Below are 18,714 nucleotides of genomic sequence, written 5' to 3' on the forward strand. Positions count from 1 at the left end.
GAAAGATTGGAGAAACTGGGACTGTTCTCCTTGGTGAAGAGAAGGTTGAGTGTGTTAATAGTACGCTAATTGTATGAAGGCTAGGACTCCAGATGAAGGGCACAAAGAAAGAGAGACCTCTGGGTGTTGGTTAGAGAGGAGGCAGACGTCTGTAATATTGCGTGCGGTAAATAAATCGAGCAGTAACTAAAAGATTGGCATCCGATTTCCGACTTCACCCTCTGACTTCAGAATGAATTAGCAGAGAGGAGATTTGGGTCGTGAGGAGTCTGGGTAGAGTAGATAGGGAGAAACTGAAGGATCAAGAACCAGGGGACACAGACTTGAGGTATTTGGCAAAAGAAGCCATGGCAACACGAGGAAAAACTTTTGTATGCAGCGAGTGGTTAGGATCTGGAATGCACTGGCACGGAGGCAGGGTCAATCGAGGGATTGAAAAGAGAATTGCAGGCTTCGCAACATGTGAAGACTTCACGCAACACTTCAGGAAGCAAAGTACTGTACACACCCCTGTCAGCATCAACGGGGCCGAGGTGGAGATGGTTAGCAGTTTCAAATTCCTAGGGGTGCACATCTCCAAAAATCTGTCCTGGTCCACCCACGTCGACGCTAACACCAAGAAAGCACAACAGCGCCGATACTTCCTCAGGAAACTAAGGAAATTCAGCATGTCCACATTAACTCTTACCAACCCAACCTTTACAGATGCACCATAGAAAGCATCCTATCAGGCTGCATCACAGCCTGGTATGGCAACTGCTCGGCCCAAGACCGCAGGAAACTTCAGAGAGTCGTGAACACCGCCCAGTCCATCACACGAACCTGCCTCCCATCCATTGACTCCATCTACACCTCCCGCTGCCTGGGGAAAGTGGGCAGCATAATCAAAGTACCCTCCCACCAGGCTTACCCACTCTTCCAACTTCTTCCATCGGGCAGGAGATACAAAAGTCTGAGAACACGCACCAACAGACTCAAAAACAGCTTCTTCCCCGCTGTTGCTAGACTCCTAAAGGACCCTCTTATGAACTGACCTCATTAACACTAAACCCCTGTATGTTTCACCCGATGCTGGTGTTATGCAGTTATATTGTGGACCTTGTGTTGCCCTGTTATGTATTTTCTTTTATTTCCTTTTCTTCTCATGTACTTAATGATCTGTTGAGCTGCTCGCAGAAAAATACTTTCCACTGTACCTCGGTACACGTGACAAAAAACAAATCCAATCCAACGCGGAGATAGTGGGAACATTTCCCCTTAAAATCAAAGACATGTACATAAAAATGTCCTTGAATTTCCAGTGTGTTGGATCCTCTCCAGAAATCTCTGCACTCTCACAACCAGGTGGCACTGCTTCTCTATCTATATGCATTGCCCTCCATCTCCCTAAGTCCTGGCTGCCTGTTGTCGCTCATGTTCTCCTACTGGCTTGTTGCTGGGGCTTTATTAATTTCATCTTCTGCAACTTACATCAGTCATCAACAAAAGCGCCAGCCCCCCCACTCTGCCTGACCATGGCATTGCAAGCGGCGATGGAGCGCGCCTCAGCAATTTTAAACATGTTTGCCTGTGGGGTGATCGCAGGCTTCTGTTTGCTGTCAGGGGATGGGACAATTGTTTTTTTATTTTGAAAGCTACGTCAAAGGCAGATGGGAAAGAGAGACCAAAGAGCACAGGTGTGACTAAAATAATTGACTTCAGATGATGTTGGTGAACTTTTAATTGTGTGATGAGTCATAATTACTGCCAAACACCCCCTCTGGCACTGAAAAGTATGCAATCTCACTCCTTCAGGTTTTAATTGTTGGTGGAGATTTTTTTGAAAAAAATAATTTCAACTTTCCATCTGTCTTTTACATTGAATTAAATGTTCCAGTTTACAGTTTCTGGATTTGACTGTATGTCTTAGTGGGGATTCGTCACTCTGGTTTAGGCACAGGCCGCAGATCCCCTGGAGTGGGCAGTACGCTAGATTCTGGCCTGCCCAATCTCTTGCAAAGTCAGTGTGTACCTGGAAGCAGAACAAAAATGGTGTGTGTCGTTTGATGACCACCAACCGCAAAGTCCGGGCCATAGCCTTTGGAACCTTGTCCTGCTTTTATTATTTATAGTTCACTCAGTATTCGCAAACACAATTTACATTCACTACAACCATGCTAAGATGCAGCGTGATCTCGGTGTTCTCATGCATGCATCCCAAAATGTTAGCATGTAGGTGTAGCATGTTGTAATCAGGGAAGTTAATGGAATGCTATCGTTTATTATGAGAGAAATTGAACATAAAATTAGAATGTTCTGCTTAAAGGACATGGTGAGACCACATCTTGGATACGGTGTGCAATTTTGGCCTCTTTAGTTGAGGAAAGATGTGAATGCATTGGAGGCGGTTCAGAGATTTACTAGATTGATACTTGGAATGAGTGGGTTGTCTTATGAGGAAAGGTTGACAAGACTGGGCCTGTCTCCACTGGAGTTTCGAAGAGGAGTGAAGGGTGACTTGATTGAAGTATGCAAGATCCTGAACAATCTCAACAAGGTAGACGCGGAACGGATGTTTCCTCTTGTTGGTGAGTCCAGAACTAGGGGACATTTTATAATTGAGGGTCGTCCGTTTTTGGACAGAGATGCGAAAGAATTTATCTGAGTGTTGTGTGACTTTGGAACTTCAGGAGGTGGTGGAAGTGGGGTCACTGAATATTTTTAAGGCAGAGTTTAATAGATTCTTGTTGGACAAGGGAGTCAAAGATTATCAGGGGTAAATGGGAATGTGGAAATCACCGCAAACAAAGCGGCCATGATCTTATTGAATTGTGGAGCAGGCACGAGGGGCCGAATGGCCTACTCCTATTTTGCACTTTCGGGTTGGATGTCAAGGTTGATTAATGGTTGGATTCTCATTAGAGATGATCATTGCTTGGCACTTGTGTGGTGCAACGGTTACATGCCCATCAGCCCACGCCTTGATGTTGTCCAACTCTTGTTGCATGTGGGGATGCACTGTTTCATTCTCTGAAGGGTAGCACAAGGCACTGAATCACAAGGCAAGCCCACTTCTGACCTTATAATGGAAGGAAGGTAATTGATGAAGCAAGTAAATATTATTGAACCTAGGACTCTGTCCCGAGGAACTCCTGCAGTTTGAGGTGATTAGCCTTCAAAAAATTGAAGAGCTTTCCCCAGTCCCCATGACTTCAGTTTTACTAAGGCACTTCGATTCTACTTTGATGCCAATGACAATCACTCTGGGCTCACTTCTGGAATTCATATCTTCTGTCCTTGTTCACACCATGGCTTTAATGATGTCTGGAGCTGAGTACCCTTCGTAGAAGCCAGCTTGAGTGTCTGAGCAGGCTATTGATAAGTAAGCATCCGTTAATAGAACTGTTGATGATTCCTTCCTCAATTTGCTGATAGAACCATGACTGGCCAGGTTAGGTGATCCCCTCCCTGCATTTTGTGGATAGGCTGTACTGCATTGTCAAAATATGGTTCAGGTTTCCCAGTGTTGTAGCTGTACTGGAACAACTTGGATAGAAATGTGGCTAGTTCTGGCGCACAGGTCTTCAGTACTCCAGCCATGGTGTTTTCAGGACCTGTAGCCTTTGTTATGTCCGATGCAATCAGCCGTTTCTTCAATCATGGCTTGAATCGAATTGACTCAAGATTGGCATCTGTGATGGTGGGCAAAGGATCAGTTATTCGGCACTTCTGGCTGAAGATGGTTGCGAACACTTCAGCTGCCTTGTCGTTTGCACGCAAATGATCAATTTGCACTCATCACTGGGGATGAGGAACACAAGAAATGGGAGCAGGATTAGACCACACGGTTCATCGAGCCTGGTCTGCCATTCGATATGATCATGGCTGATATTGGACTTCAACTCCATTTTCCCACCTGCCTCCAACGGATGACCTTAAATGTTCATCACAGTCTATGAAGGGATGTGGCAGGACTGCAGAGATGATCTGTTGGTTGTGGGGTCGCATGGTCCCATATTGTCCTGAATTGTAGCTTCATTGAATTGGCATCTTATTTTCAAGTAAAGCTGGCGTTGCTCCTGCTGCACTCTTCTACAGCGATGGAGGAATGAGGTATTCCTGTTGTTGGTGGCTCACAATACCTCCATGGCACTCGGTTTTGAACTGCTGTGTCTACTTTGAGTCCATCCAATTTTGCATGGGGTTGGTACAGCAGACACAATGAAAGATGCTCTCATTGTGAAGACTTGGGCTGCACGAGGATTGCGTCGTGGTCACTCTTGCCAATATCATCATGGATTGATGCTACTGGTGGACTGGCAAGGATGAGATGAAGCAAGTATTTCTCCCCTGGTGGTTGACTTACCATTTGCTGTCGACCCTGCAAGGGTGCTTTTCCCTTCATGATTTGACCACATCAGTCAGTCATGGAGCTACCGTGACACAGTCCCGGCGATGGACGCCGATGTCCCCGCTACTCAGAGCCCATTCCATTCACTTGGTGCTTCTTCCACGTTCAGCATAGAGGAGTACTGATTCATCAACTGCAGGAGGGTGGAAGGTGTTACTTAGCAGGATGTTTTCGTCTGCCCTATATTTTTTTTTTCCTGCATGGAATGATCTGCCTGGACTATACGCAGAACAGTACTTTTCACTGTAGCTCGGTACACGTGACAATAAATCTCAATCTAGTTGCCATGTCCGCAAGATATGAAAGAAATCATAAACCGTTTAAATTAAACCTTCCTTTCTGCTTGTTTAAAAATGGACTTTGTTGGACCGAAAACGTGGCTACGGTTCTGGAAACCTCCAACAGTAATTTCAAGATAAAGCTTAACCCGCATCCTTGTGGAATTTCACACTTATCATGGCGTGAACCCACAGTGAAACAAGGGAGCAACAGTTCTATCTCCCCACGGGCAAGCCACCAAAACTCATTATGCCTGCGCGGTTGCTAATAGCCGACATCTATCTCCTACGATGAGCAAGGGATTTTTTTTTTTAAATTTAGAGTTCCCAATTAACTTTTTCCAATTAAGGGGCAATTTAGCGTGGCCAATCCACCTAGCCTGTACATCTTTGGGTTGTGGGGGTGACCCACACAAACACTGGGAGAATGTGCAAACTCCACACGGACAGTGACCCAGAGCCGGGATCGAACCTGGCTACCGTGAGGTAGCAGGGCTAATCCACTGCGCCACCGTGCTGCCCGAGCAATGGATTTTGACCAGAGGCGCTCAAACTGATTGTTAACCTGAAACGGACTCATCATTGGGCAGCACGGTTGCACAAGTGGTTAGCACTGTGGCTTCACAGCGCCAGGGTCCCAGGTTCGATTCCCGGCTTGGGTCACTGTCTGTGCGGAGTCTGCATGTTCTCCCCGTGTATGCGTGGGTTTCCTCCGGGTGTTCCGGTTTCCTCCCACAGTCCAAAGACGTGCAGGTTAGGTGGATTGGCCATGATAAATTGCCCTTCATGTCCAAAAAGGTTAGATGGGGTTATGGGGCTAGGGTGGAAGTGAGGGCTTAAGTGGGTTGGTGCAGACTCGATGGGCTGAATGGCCTCCTTCTGCACTGTATGTTCTATGTATTTCTAACACCACATGACCTAAGCTCATTTGGAAAGTGTAATGCTGCGTTCCTGGACTCGCAGGGCAGCCTGTCAACGCAAAGCTGGAATCCAGGCTGACCAGTCTAAACCTCCTCAAAGCCTGGTTCTCTGGGAGATTCCAGCCATCACCTGTAGAGCGGACCAAGACTCCATATACCAACCTCTTGCTGTATCGTCACCAACTTTTTTTTTTAATAAACATTTTATTGATGTGTTTTTGGTTTTACAACAGCAAAATAAGCAATGTACATGAATCTATAAACATAGTGCAAAAGCCGTCTTCCTCCCTTACAGGTCCCACCTTTATTAACCCCCTACTCTAAGCTAAACTAACCCCCTCCACCTTCTGCTGATGATTAATGTTCCGCAAAGAAGTCGACGAACAGTTGCCACCTCCGGGCGAACCATCATCACCAACTTTAAAGGAATTTGGCAACTCCCACATTCAGCTAGCTTGGACTCTAACTCCTACGTGAAGGAACCTTCACTGGATTCCGGCATTGATGCGAATTAATATTCCTAGATTTGGTTATTTTTTGATCTAAGTTGTTCCTGTCTCCTCCTCATGTGCTGCTGTGTGTATGTAGTTACGACAACCATCCTTTAGGTTTGAATGTTCGAATAAACAATATTTCTGATTTAACCTGAATGAAAGTTTGCTGCAAGTCACTTTAAAATCGGCCTCATATACAGCGGGTTTGGGAAAACACGTCACGGTCTATTTCAAAAATTAAAACCGATGGACAGACGGCGAGGAAAAAGGAAGGAGTTCAGTTTGCCTGTCACCTGTCCTTAACATGGCTCTCCCTTGACCTGACCCGCAGATGATACAAATATCTGGCGAGGGACAGGTAGTATTAAGGAAGCAAGGGGGCTGCAGAAGGATTTGGACAGGCTAGGAGAGTGGGCAGTGAAGTGGCAAATGAAATACAGTGTGGAAAAGTGCGAGGTTATGCACTTAGAAGGAGGAATTTAGGCATAGACTATTTTCTAAATAGTCTATGGGGAAATGCTTAGGAAATCAGAAGCACAAAGGGACTTGGGAGTCCTTGTTCATGATTCTCTTAAGGTTAGATCATAGATCATAGAATTTACAGTGCAGAAGGAGGTCATTCGGCCCATCAAGTCTGCACCGGCTCTTGGAAAGAGCACCCTACCCAAGGTCAACACCTATCCCCATAACCCAGTAACCCCACCCAACACTCAGGGCAATTTTGGACACTAAGGGCAATTTAGCATGGCCAATCCACCTAACCTGCACATCTTTGGACTGTGGGAGGAAACCGGAGCACCCGCAGGAAACCCACGCACACACGGGGAAGATGTGCAGACTCCGCACAGACAGTGACCCAAGCCGGAATCGAACCTGGGACCCTGGAGCTGTGAAGCAATTGTGCTATCCACAATGCTACCGTGCTACCCCGTGTTAACGTGCAGGTTCAGTCGGCAGTTAAGAAGGCAAATGCAATGTTAGCATTCATGTCAAGAGGGCTAGAATACAAGAGCAGGGATGTACTTCTGAGGCTGTATAAGGCTCTGGTCAGACCCCATTTGGAGTATTGTGAGCAGTTTTGGGGCCCGTATCTAAGGAAGGATGTGCTGGCTTTGGAAAGGGTCCAGAGGAGGTTCACAAGAATGATACCTGGAATGAAGAACTTGGCGTATAAGGAACGGTTGAGGACCCTGGGTCTGTACTCGTTGGAGTTTAGAAGGATGAGGGGGATCTTATTGAAACTTACATGATACCGTGAGGCCTGGATAGAGTGGACGTGGAGAGAAAAACTAGAAGCAGAGGACACCATCTCCGACTAAAGGGACGATCCTTTAAAACCGAGATGAGGAGGAATTTCTTCAGCCAGAGGGTGGTGAATCTGTGGAACTCTTTGCCGCAGAAGGCTGTGGAGGCCAAATCACTGAGTGTCTTTAAGACAGAGATAGATAGGTTCTTCATTAATAAGGGGATCAGGGGTTACGGGGAGAAGGCAGGAGAATGGGGATGAGAAAATATCAGCCATGATTGAATGGCGGAGCAGACTCAACGGGCCGAGTGGCCTAATTCTGCTCCCATGTCGTGTAGTTTTGATGAATTAAATGAATTGTGAATGTTTTATGTTGACTTCTAATATACTTTGTGTTAATGGAACCTGTCTGTTCCCTAGGTATTCCCATAGTACAGCAACACCTGATCTGGAACAATCTGGAACTGGAGGATGAGTACTGTTTACACGACTACAAGTAAGTTGAGGTCATTTTAAAAACCTCTTCGCCACCTCATCCTGCCCCAATCCCGTTCCAGGTTTCTCTCCAACTTAACTCCCGACACAAGCAGAAGATTTTGAATTATTACTGAAGCTTTGCGAATGCTTTGTATTGTTGCAGCAGAAACCAAGATCAGCACAGCGGTTTTGTCGTTCCCCGGACCTTTTGAGCTGGTTGCATGGCTCTGATTTGCACAATGTTGTCGGAAGACCTGAGCTCTGGCGTAACAGCACAAACTATGCAAAATGCGGCAAAAGCGTAGCAATGTAAATGCAGCTGCAGATTGGGGGCAGGGCAGTGGGTTTTGAATATCTTCTTTTTTTTTTTTACAGATGCTACGTAAAACTTTAAGTCTTTAATTTGTAGTGTTACCTTCAAACAAACTACTGCGCCAGAAGTTCTAGTCAGTTTATCACAGTTTGCTGTCTTTTATTTGCAGTATATCTGAAGGTTGTACGCTTAAATTGGTGCTTGCCATGCGAGGGGGACCTATAAATACCAGAAGGGGTAAGTAAAGAAGATTCAATAGTTCTTCCTTTCCCTCTTTTTGTTTCTTTGCTCTGTCGCTTTTCCATCAACCAGCACAATGCCGACATATATGGTGAACTTTTCATAGTTTCATAGAATTTACAGTGCCGAAGGAGGCCATTCGACCCATTGAGTCGACACTGGCCCTTGGAAAGAGCACCCTACCCAAGCCCAGACCTCCACCCTATCCCGGTAACCCAGTAACCCCACCTAACCTTTTTTGGACATTAAGGGCAATTGATCATGGCCAATCCACCTAACCTACACATCTTTGGACTGTGGGAGGAAACCGGAGCACCCGGAGGAAACCCACGCAGACACTGGGAGAACGTGCAGACTCCGCACAGGCAGTGACCCAAGCCGGGAATCGAATCTGGGACCTTGGAGCTAGGACCCTGGAGCTGTGAAGCAACTGTACTATCCACTATGCTACGGTGCAGCCCTAGTTTTCTGTTTGTGGAATCCCGACAGTGCAGAAGGAGGCCATTCAACACATCGAGGCTGCACCGACCCTCCGAACGGACTCTCCACCCAGGCCTACTCTCCTGCCCTATCCCCGTAACCCCTCGCGCATTGATCATGGCCAGTCCCACGTTACCCGTGTAGCGCACAATGACTTACGAGAGAGACGAGTAGAGATGAAGTCGATGAGGCTTTATTAAGCGTGACTTGTTCCCAGCAGTTCAGCAACAGAATGGAGCTGCGAGGAGAAGCACGGGTTCTTATACTCCGCCTTCAGGGTGGAGCCAGGGGTCAACAGCCAACCAGGACCCGGGACCTGTCAGCCAATAGCATCACGGCTTCACAGTCCCACATGACCCCTAATACATACCACCACATTCACCCCTTGTTAAAAATGAACCCTCATTTTTACCTCACTGAAAACCGTTCCTTATACGCCAAGTTCTTCATTCCAGGTATCATTCTTGTGAACGTCCTCTGGACCCTTTCCAAAGCCAGCCTTCCTTAGATACGGGCCCCAAAACTGCTCACAATACTCCAAATGGGGTCTATTAGAGCCTAAAACAGCCTCAGAAGTACATCCCTGCTCTTGTATTCTAGCCTCACTGCCTCAGTGGGCAGCACGGTAGCATTGTGGATAGCACAATTGCTTCACAGCTCCAGGGTCCCAGGTTCGATTCCGGCTTGGGTCACTGTCTGTGCAGAGTCTGCACATCCTCCCAGTGTGTGCGTGGGTTTCCTCCGGGTGCTCCGGTTTCCTCCCACAGTCCAAAGATGTGCAGGTTAGGTGGATTGGCCATGATAAATTGCCCTTAGTGTCCAAAAATTGTCCTTAGTGTTGGGTGGGGTTGCTGGGTTATGGGGATAGGGTGGAGGTGTTGACCTTGGGTAGGTGCTCTTTCCAAGAGCCGGTGCAGACTCGATGGGCCGAATGGCCTCCTTCTGCACTGTAAATTCTATGATCTATGAAACCCGGCGGGGTGGTGGTTCGCATGGTGGTAGGGGTTTACAAGGCTGGTCCTGGGAGGAAAATTTTGGGCATGTTGTTACAATTTTAGCCCTACACTGGGCTATGTACAAGGTTTGTGAACTATTTACAATATTCGTAAGAGAAAAGAACATTTTCGTTACAGTCCCAACAACATTCTTGATGTCACACCGATGCCACGAGTCGAGCTTGCGGTCTGGTCTCCCTTGTCGATCGCCTCAGCCCCGGTGGTGGTGCAGGTGCTTGTTCCCGCGTTGTCGTCTCCGGGAGCGTTTCGTTGTTTGTTCCTGTTTCACTCCTGGTCGGACACGGGAGGAGGACCGATCCTCCCGGGAAGGGGGCGGTCGCGGGGTGCGCTGGTGGCAGGGAGGGGATGATCGGTGTCGGGGGGGGGGGGGGGGGCTGTGTGTGTTGCCGGCGGGCGCCAGGTCTCGCAGGGAGACCGTGTCCTGTCAGCCGTCGGGGTACGCCACGTAGGCGTACTGCGGGTTCGCGTGGAGGAGGTGAACTTTCTCGACCAACGGGTCTGACTTGTGCGCCCGCACATGTTTCCGGAGCAAGTTGGGTCCTGGGGCTGCCAGCCAGGTCGGCAGCGACGTTCCAGAGGAGGATTTCCTGGGGAAGACAAGGAGGCGCTCATGAGGCGTTTGGTTAGTGGTGGTACACAGCAGCGACCGGATGGAGTGGAGAGCGTCCGGGAGTACCTCCTGCCACCGGGAAACTTGGCGATCCCTGGACCGTAGGGCCAGTAGGACGGTTTTCCAGACCGTGCCGTTCTCCCTCTCTACTTGCCCGTTGCCCCGGGGGTTGTAGCTGGTCGTCCTGCTCGAGGCTATACCCTTGCTGAGCAGGAACTGACGCAGCTCGTCACTCATGAAGGAGGACCCCCTGTCGCTATGGATATATGCGGGGCAACCGAACAGTGTGAATATGGTGCTAAGGGCTTTGATGACTGTGGCCGCTGTCATATCGGGGCAGGGGATGGCGAAGGGGAAACGGGAGTACTTGTCCACCACGTTCAGGAAGTATGTGTTGCGGTCGGTGGAGGGGAGGGGCCCTTTGAAATCCAAACTGAGGCGTTCAAAGGAAGCCTTGATCAGGTGCGCTCTATCCGGCCTGAAAAAGTGCGGTTTGCACTCTGCGCAGATGTGGCAGTTCCTGGTGACTGTACGGACCTCTTCCACAGAGTAGGGGAGGTTGCGGGACTTTATAAAATGGCAGACCCGAGTGACCCCCGGGTGGCAGAGGTCCTCGTGGAGGGCTTGGAGACGGTCTATTTGTGCGTTGGCACATGTGCCGCGGGATAGGGCATCGGACGGCTCGTTCAGCTTTCCGGGACGGTACAAGATCTCGTAGTTGAAGGTGGAGAGCTCGATCCTCCACCTTAAGATCTTGTCATTTTAAATTTTGCCCCGCTGTGCATTATCGAACATGAAGGCTACCGACCGTTGGTCAGTGAGGAGAGTGAATCTCCTGCCGGCCAGGTAATGCCTCCAGTGTCGCACGGCTTCCACTATGGCTTGGGCTTCCTTTTCCACTGAGGAGTGGCGGATTTCTGAGACGTGGAGGGTTCGGGAGAAAAGGGCCACGGGTCTGCCCGCTTGGTTAAGGGTGGCCGCCAGAGCTACGTCGGATGCGTCGCTCTCGACCTGGAAGGGGAGGGACTCGTCGATAGCGCGCATCGTGGCCTTTGCGATATCCGCTTTGATGCGGCTGAAGGCCTGGCGAGCCTCTGTTGACAGGGGGAAGGTAGTGGTCTGTATTAGCGGGCGGGCCTTGTCCGCATACTGGGGGACCCACTGGGCGTAATATGAAAAGAACCCCAGGCAACGTTTCAGGGCTTTGGAGCAGTGGGGGAGGGGAAATTCCATAAGGGGGCGCATGCGTTCGGGGTTGGGGCCTATTATCCCATTGCGCACTACGTATCCCAGGATGGCCAGCCGGTTTGTGCTAAAAACGCACTTTTCCTCGTTGTATGTGAGGTTCAAGGCGTTTGCAGTCTGGAGGAATTTTTGGAGGTTGGCGTCGTGGTCCTGCTGATCATGGCCGCAGATGGTTACGTTGTCGAGATACGGGAACGTGGCCTGCAACCCGTGATGGTCAACATTCGGTCCATCTCCCGTTGGAAGACCGAGACCCCGTTCGTGACACCAATGGGACCCTTAGGAAGTGGTATAGACGCCTGTCTGCCTCGAAGGCTGTGTACTTGCGGTCACCTGGGCGGATGGGGAGCTGGTGGTAGGCGGACTTGAGGTCCACGGTGGAGAAGACCTTATACTGGGCAATCCGATTTACCATGTCGGATATGCGGGGGAGAGGGTACGCATCCAGCTGTGTGTACCTGTTGATGGTCTGGCTATGGTCTATGACCATCCTTTGCTTCTCCCCTGTCTTTACTACTACCACCTGTGCTCTCCAGGGACTATTGCTGGCCTGGGTTATGCCTTCCTTCAGCAACCGCTGGACTTCAGACCGAATAAATATCCGGTCCTGGGCGCTGTACCGTCTGCTCCTAGTGGCGATGGGTTTGCAATCCGGGGTGAGGTTTGCAAACAAGGACGGCGGTTCAACTTTGAGAGTTGCGAGGCCGCAGATAGTGAGTGGGGGTATTGGGCCGCCGAATTGAAACGTTAGGCTCTGCAGGTTGCACTGGAAATCTAATCCCAGTAATGTGGGCGCGCAGAGTTGGGGAAGGACGTAGAACCTGTAGTTTTTAAACTCCCTCCCTTGCACCGTTAGGTTCGCGATGCAGAACCCTTTGATCTCTACGGAGTGGGATCCTGCAGCTAGGGAAATCTTTTGCGTACTTGGATGGATGGTCAAAAAACAGCGTCTTACCGTGTCGGGGTGGATGAAACTTTCGGTGCTCCCGGAGTCGATCAGGCATGGTGTCTCGTGTCCGTTGATCAGCACCGTTGTTGTCGTCGTCTGGAGCATCCGGGGACGTGATTGATCTAGTGTCACCGAAGCCAGTCGTGGTCGTAGTGTCTCAGCGTCTTCTTCGGACCCCGTGGAGCCGTCGATGCTGGGGTCCTTTGTTGTCATCCAAGATGGCGGCGTCCATGAATCGCACGCGGCCGGGGGTGGACAAAATGGCCGCCCCCATGGATCGCACGTGGTCGGGGGTGGACAAAATGGCCGCCCTCATGCATCGCACGTGACTGGGGAGTCACAAGATGGCGGCGCCCATCCTCCCCTCGTGGTGGCCGGGACCCAAAACCAGGACCCACACCGCGGGTCGCACATGGGGCGCTGGGGGGGTTGGGGTGCGTTTGGGATGCGCTGGGCTCGTTCCTCTCCGGGGATCGCGGCGACCCCCCGGGACTGGCACATAGCCGCGAAATGGCCCTTTTTGCCGCAGCTCTTCCAAATAGCTGCCCGGGCCGGGCAGCGCTGCCGGGGGTGTTTCGCTTTCCCGCAGAAATAGCAGCGAGCCCCCCCGGGATGATCCGGCGCTTTAACCGCGCAAGCCTGTGAGGGAGGGGGGGGGGTTTGACGCGACGGGGGTCCAGGGAGCCCAAGGGGCTGCCGCGCGGTCGGGGCCGTAGGCGCGGGCGTTTTGCGAGGCCACATCTAGGGAGGTTGCAATGGCCCGTGCCTCTGAGAGTCCTAGCGACTCTTTTTCTAAAAGTCTTTGGCGGATTTGGGGAGAGTTCATACCTGCCACAAACGCGTCGCGAATTAACATGTCCGTGTGTTCAGTCGCGTTTACCGGCGGGCAGCTGCAGCCCCGTCCCAAAATTAGCAGCGCGGCGTAGAACTCCTCTAACGATTCTCCGGGACTTTGCCATCTCGTTGCGAGTTGGTTGCGTGCGTAGACCTGGTTCACGGGGCGAACGTAGATGCTCTTCAGTGCTGCGAGCGCCGTCGGGAAATCCTCTGCGTCTTCTATGAGAGGGCAAATTTCCGGGCTTACCCTTGAGTGCAGGACCTGCAGTTTCTGGTCTTCTGTGATCCGGCCGGGGGACGTTCGGAGGTAGCCTTCAAAACAAGCTTGCCAGTGTTTAAAGACTGCTGCCGAGTTCACTGCGTGGGGGCTGATCCGCAGGCATTCCGGGGCGATCCGGAGCTCCATAGTCCTTTAAGCACGCTTAATAAATTGTAGCGCACAATGACTTACGAGAGAGACGAGTAGAGATGAAGTCGATGAGGCTTTATTAAGCGTGACTTGTTCCCAGCAGTTCAGCAACAGAATGGAGCTGCGGGAAGAAGCACGGGTTCTTATACTCCGCCTTCAGGGCGGAGCCAGGGGTCAACAGCCAACCAGGACCTGGGATCTGTCAGCCAATAGCATCACGGCTTCACAGTCCCACATGACCCCTAATACATACCACCACAACCCGCACATCTTTGGACTGTGGGGGGAAACCGGAGCACCCGGAGGAAACCCACGCAGACACGGGGAGAACGTGCACACTTCCCATAGACAGTCGCCCGAGGCCGGAATTGAACCTGGTCTCTGATGCTGAGGCATCAGTCCTAACCACTGTACCACCCTGCCACTGAACCGTTGGTGCGAACAGGCATGAAATGTGTGTTGTTCGGTATTTGTCTTCCCGAGACCCAGTCTCTCATTTTTACAAAGAGTCAGGTGAGAGCTGTTGGAACCTATTCACTTGAGGGAGTTGAAGCAACCAGGGTGTGCTACGTTGGCATTCTACTTTTAGGCCTCCCTTTTAAACTGGAATTTGCTTCCAAAAGCTATTGACTGCCCCGGAAGTATCAACTCTTCATGCTTTTGTGGAAGTTCAGAAGATTGGCTGTGGACTAACTTGTTTTTTTTGCGTTTGGGCCCCAGAGAATCAATATTAAATAATTAATTAGCCCCATAAAATAATGAAGTGAATTAATAGAATGAATGTTAAAAGTTGAACTTGTCTCCCCATCTTTATCCTGCGGTCCTTCTTTAAGAGGCTGAATAAAATTATTCTGGGATTTGTATGGGCAGGGAAGTCCCCGCGGGTGAAGAGGGTGATGCTTGAAAGGAACAGAGGAGAAGGGGGGCTGGCGTTGCCGAACTTCAGCAAGTATTATTGGGTGGCCAACATAACGATGATAAGGAAAGGGATGGCGCGTGTGGGGTCCGTTTGGGAGCGGATGGAGGCTGCTTCGTGCAGGGGCACTAACTTAGCAGCCCTGGTCACGGCGCCTCTGCCACTTCCGCCGGCACGGTACTCCACCAGCCCGATAGTGGTAGAACATAGAACATTACAGCGCAGTACACTCGATGGTGCGCCGACCTGTGAAACCACTCTAAAGCCCATCTACACTATTCCCTTATCGTCCATATGTCTATCCAATGACCATTTGAATGCCATTCGTGTTGGCGAGTCCACTACTGTTGCAGGCAGGGCATTCCACGCCCTTACTACTCTGAGTAAAGAACCTACCTCTGACATCTGCCCTATATCTATCTCCCCACAATTTAAAGCTATGTCCCCTCGTGCTAGACATCACCATCCGAGGAAAAAGACTCTCACTGTCCACCCTATCCAATCCTCTGATCATCTTGTATGCCTCAATTAAGTCACCTCTTAACCTTCTCTCTAACGAAAACAGCCTCAAATCCCTCAGCCTTTCCTCATAAGATCTTCCCTCCAGGCAACATTCTGGTAAATCTCTTCTGCACCCTTCCCAATGCTTCCACATCCTTCCTATAATGCGGCGACCAGAATTGCACGCAATACTCCAAATGCGGCCGCACCAGAGTTTTGTACAGCTGCAACATGACCTCATGGCTCCGAAACTCAATCCCTCCACCAATAAAAGCTAACATACCGTACGCCTTCTTAACAACCCTCTCAACCTGCGTGGCAGCTTTCAGGGATCTATGTACATGGACACCGAGATCTCTCTGCTCATCCACACTGCCAAGAATCTTACCATTAGCCCAGTACTTGGTCTTCCTGTTATTCCTTCCAAAATGAATCCCTTCACACTTTTCTGCATTAAACTCCATTTGCCACCTCTCAGCCCAGCACTGCAGCTTATCTATGTCCCTCTGTAACTTGTAACATCCTTCCGCACTGTCCACAACTCCATCGACTTTAGTGTCATCTGCAAATTTACTCACCCATCCCTCTACGCCCTCCTCCAGGTCATTTATAAAAATGACAAACAGCAGTGGCCCCAAAACAGATTCTTGTGGTACACCACTAGTAACTGGACTCCAGTCTGAACATTTCACATCAACCACCACCCTTTGTCTTCTTCCAGCTAGCCAATTTCTGATCCAAACTGCTAAATCACCCTGAATCCCATGCCTCCGTATTTTCTGTAGTAGCCTACCATGGGGAACCTTATCAAACGCTTTACTGAAATCCATATACACCACATCAACTGCTTTACCCTCATCCACCTGTTTGGTCACCTTCTCAAAGAACTCAATAAGGTTTGTGAGGAACGACCTACCCTTCACAAAACCGTGTTGACTATCTCTAATCAAATTATTCCTTTCCAGATGATTATACATCCTATCTCTTATAAACCTTTCCAAGATTTTACCCACAACAGAAGTAAGGCTCACTGGTCTATAGTTACCGGGGTTGTCTATACTCCCCTTCTTGAACAAGGGGACAACATTTGCTATCCTCCAGTCCTCTGGCACTATTCCTGTAGACAAAGATGACTTAAAGATCAAAGCCAAAGGCTCAGCAATCTCCTCCCTAGCTTCCCAGAGAATCCTATGATAAATCCCATCCGGCCCAGGGGACTTATCTATTTTCACACTTTCCAGAATTGCTAACACCTCCTCCTTATGAACCTCAAGCCCTTCTAGTCTAGTAGCCTGAATCTCAGTATTCTCCTCGACAACATTGTCTTTTTCCTGTGTGAATACTGACGAAAAATATTCATTTAGCACCTCTCCTATCTCCTCGGACTCCAAGCACAACTTCCCACTACTGTCCTTGACTGGCCCTACTCTTACCCTAGTCATTCGTTTATTCCTGACATATCTATAGAAAACTTTCGGGTCATCCTTGATCCTACCTGCCAAAGATTTCTCATGTCCCCTCCTGGCTCTTCTTAGCTCTCTCTTTAGGTCCTTCCGAGCTGACTTGTAACTCTCGAGCGCCCTAACTGAACCTTCATGTCTCATCTTTACATAAGCCTCCTTCTTCCTCTTGACAAGTGTTTCGACTGCTTTAGTAAACCACGGTTCCCTTGCTCGACCACGTCCTCCCTGACTGACAGGTACATACTTATCAAGGACACGCAGTAGCTGTTCCTTGAACAAGCTCCACATTTCCATTGTGCCCATCCCCTGCAGTTTTCCTCTCCATCCGATGCATCCTCAGTCTTGCCTCATCGCATCATAATTGCCTTTCCCCCAGATATAACTCTTGCCCTGCGGTATATACCTATCTGGTGGCGACTCTTCGGATCTGGGGCCAGTGGAGGAGGCATGTCGGGGAGGTAAGAGCATCAGTGTGGACCCCAATCTGCGGCAACCACCGATTTGCCCCAGGGAATATGGACAGGGCATATCGACTGTGAAGGAGGGTGGGGTTTGTGAGGATGGCGGATCTGTTCGTGGAAGGGAGCTTTCCGAGCATGAGGGCGCTGGAGGAGCAGTTTGGGCTGGTGAGGGGGAACAACTTTAGAGACTTACAGGTGCGGGATTTTGTATGCAGACTGGTGCCGTCCTTCCCACGTCTCCCGCTGAAGGGGAGGCAGGACAGGGTAGTTTCTAGGGAAGGTGGGAGAGGGTAGTCTCAGACGTCTACAAGGAACTAATGGGAGCTGAGGATAAGCAGACCGAGGACCTGAGCTTAAGTGGGAAGAGGTGCTCGGGTGGGAGATGGAGGACGGTATCTGGGCAGATGCCCTGAGCAGAGTAAACACGACCGCAACATGCGCCAGGCTGATCCTGATCCAGTTTAAGGTTGTGCACCGGGCCCACATGATGGTGGCCCGGATGAGCAAAAGGGGTTGGGGGGGTGGGGGCTAGGGTAGAGGAGGGGGATATTGAGGCAGGTCCTTGCGTGAACAGAGCCGTGGTTTGCACTATGTTTAATTTCTGTCATGACTTTTTTTGTACTGTACAATGTCACGTTTTCTATATGCCTAAAATACCTCAAAATTGTTTGTTTTTAAAAAAAGTTGAACTTGTATGCCATGCTAGAAACGCACTTGGATGCACATTGCTTGAAAGTACTTTGTTTTTGGTATGAAGTTAATTGCAGTGCTGTTGGAGATGCCTGTCTTAAACAGAGTCATGTAGAATGCTGTGAAGTATGCCTTAGCCCTGCACTAATTCTTGTATCCCTCTCACTCCACTGCTTTGCCATTTCCCAAAGAACTGGCTGTCGAGGTTCTTGTCTTCAACGTCATGTCCCTTCATTGGTCTGGGCCCGAGCTGCGGGATCTGCTCCAGTCTTATGACCCTGTGCATCCGCTGTGGTCTTTCCAACATTGCCCGACCTCTGTCTTTGCTCTTCATGCTCTGCCACAGGCCATGGGTCTTTGGAAGCTTTTCAAAAGCAGTGAAGTCCTCCCGAGCCATCTATGTGGGAATCAACTTGCCTCTGGCGTGAGCATGGGCCTGAGAGAGCATGATTGCTTTTGAAAAGCTTTGGAAGACCAATTTCTCTTGCCTGTGTTTGTGCCTTGCTCACCCCCCCCCCCCCCCCCCCCCCCCCACCCCCCCGGCCATTCATAACTTTGTAAAACACTCTTGAGATGCCACTTTGTACACCACGAGTGCAGCGGAAATGTAAACTGCTAAACGTCTAGATGCATTTCATGTCGAAACACGTAATTACCTTGCAAAATTGTCAATTGCACTGATGTGATATGGCATAACTGACATTCAGCTGTTCTAACCATCAAAGACATGGAGCCATACCAACCTGTGGGATTTGCTGCAGCAAGTAACGGCTGCAATT

General features: G+C 49.9%; 1 protein-coding gene across 1 annotated transcript in view; it reads left to right on the forward strand.

The window, feature by feature from the left end:
• Nucleotides 1–18,714, forward strand: part of zfand4 (zinc finger, AN1-type domain 4) — a 61,903-nt gene that overhangs the window by 14,800 nt on the left and 28,389 nt on the right. Inside the window, exons 3-4 of the mRNA XM_072491839.1 lie at nt 7,749–7,824; nt 8,288–8,355. Of these exons, the coding sequence (XP_072347940.1) occupies nt 7,749–7,824; nt 8,288–8,355 (144 nt within the window). The remainder of the gene's footprint in view (nt 1–7,748; nt 7,825–8,287; nt 8,356–18,714) is intronic.

The sequence above is a fragment of the Scyliorhinus torazame genome, chromosome 28 (assembly GCF_047496885.1).
Source record: "Scyliorhinus torazame isolate Kashiwa2021f chromosome 28, sScyTor2.1, whole genome shotgun sequence".
Taxonomy (NCBI): domain Eukaryota; kingdom Metazoa; phylum Chordata; class Chondrichthyes; order Carcharhiniformes; family Scyliorhinidae; genus Scyliorhinus; species Scyliorhinus torazame.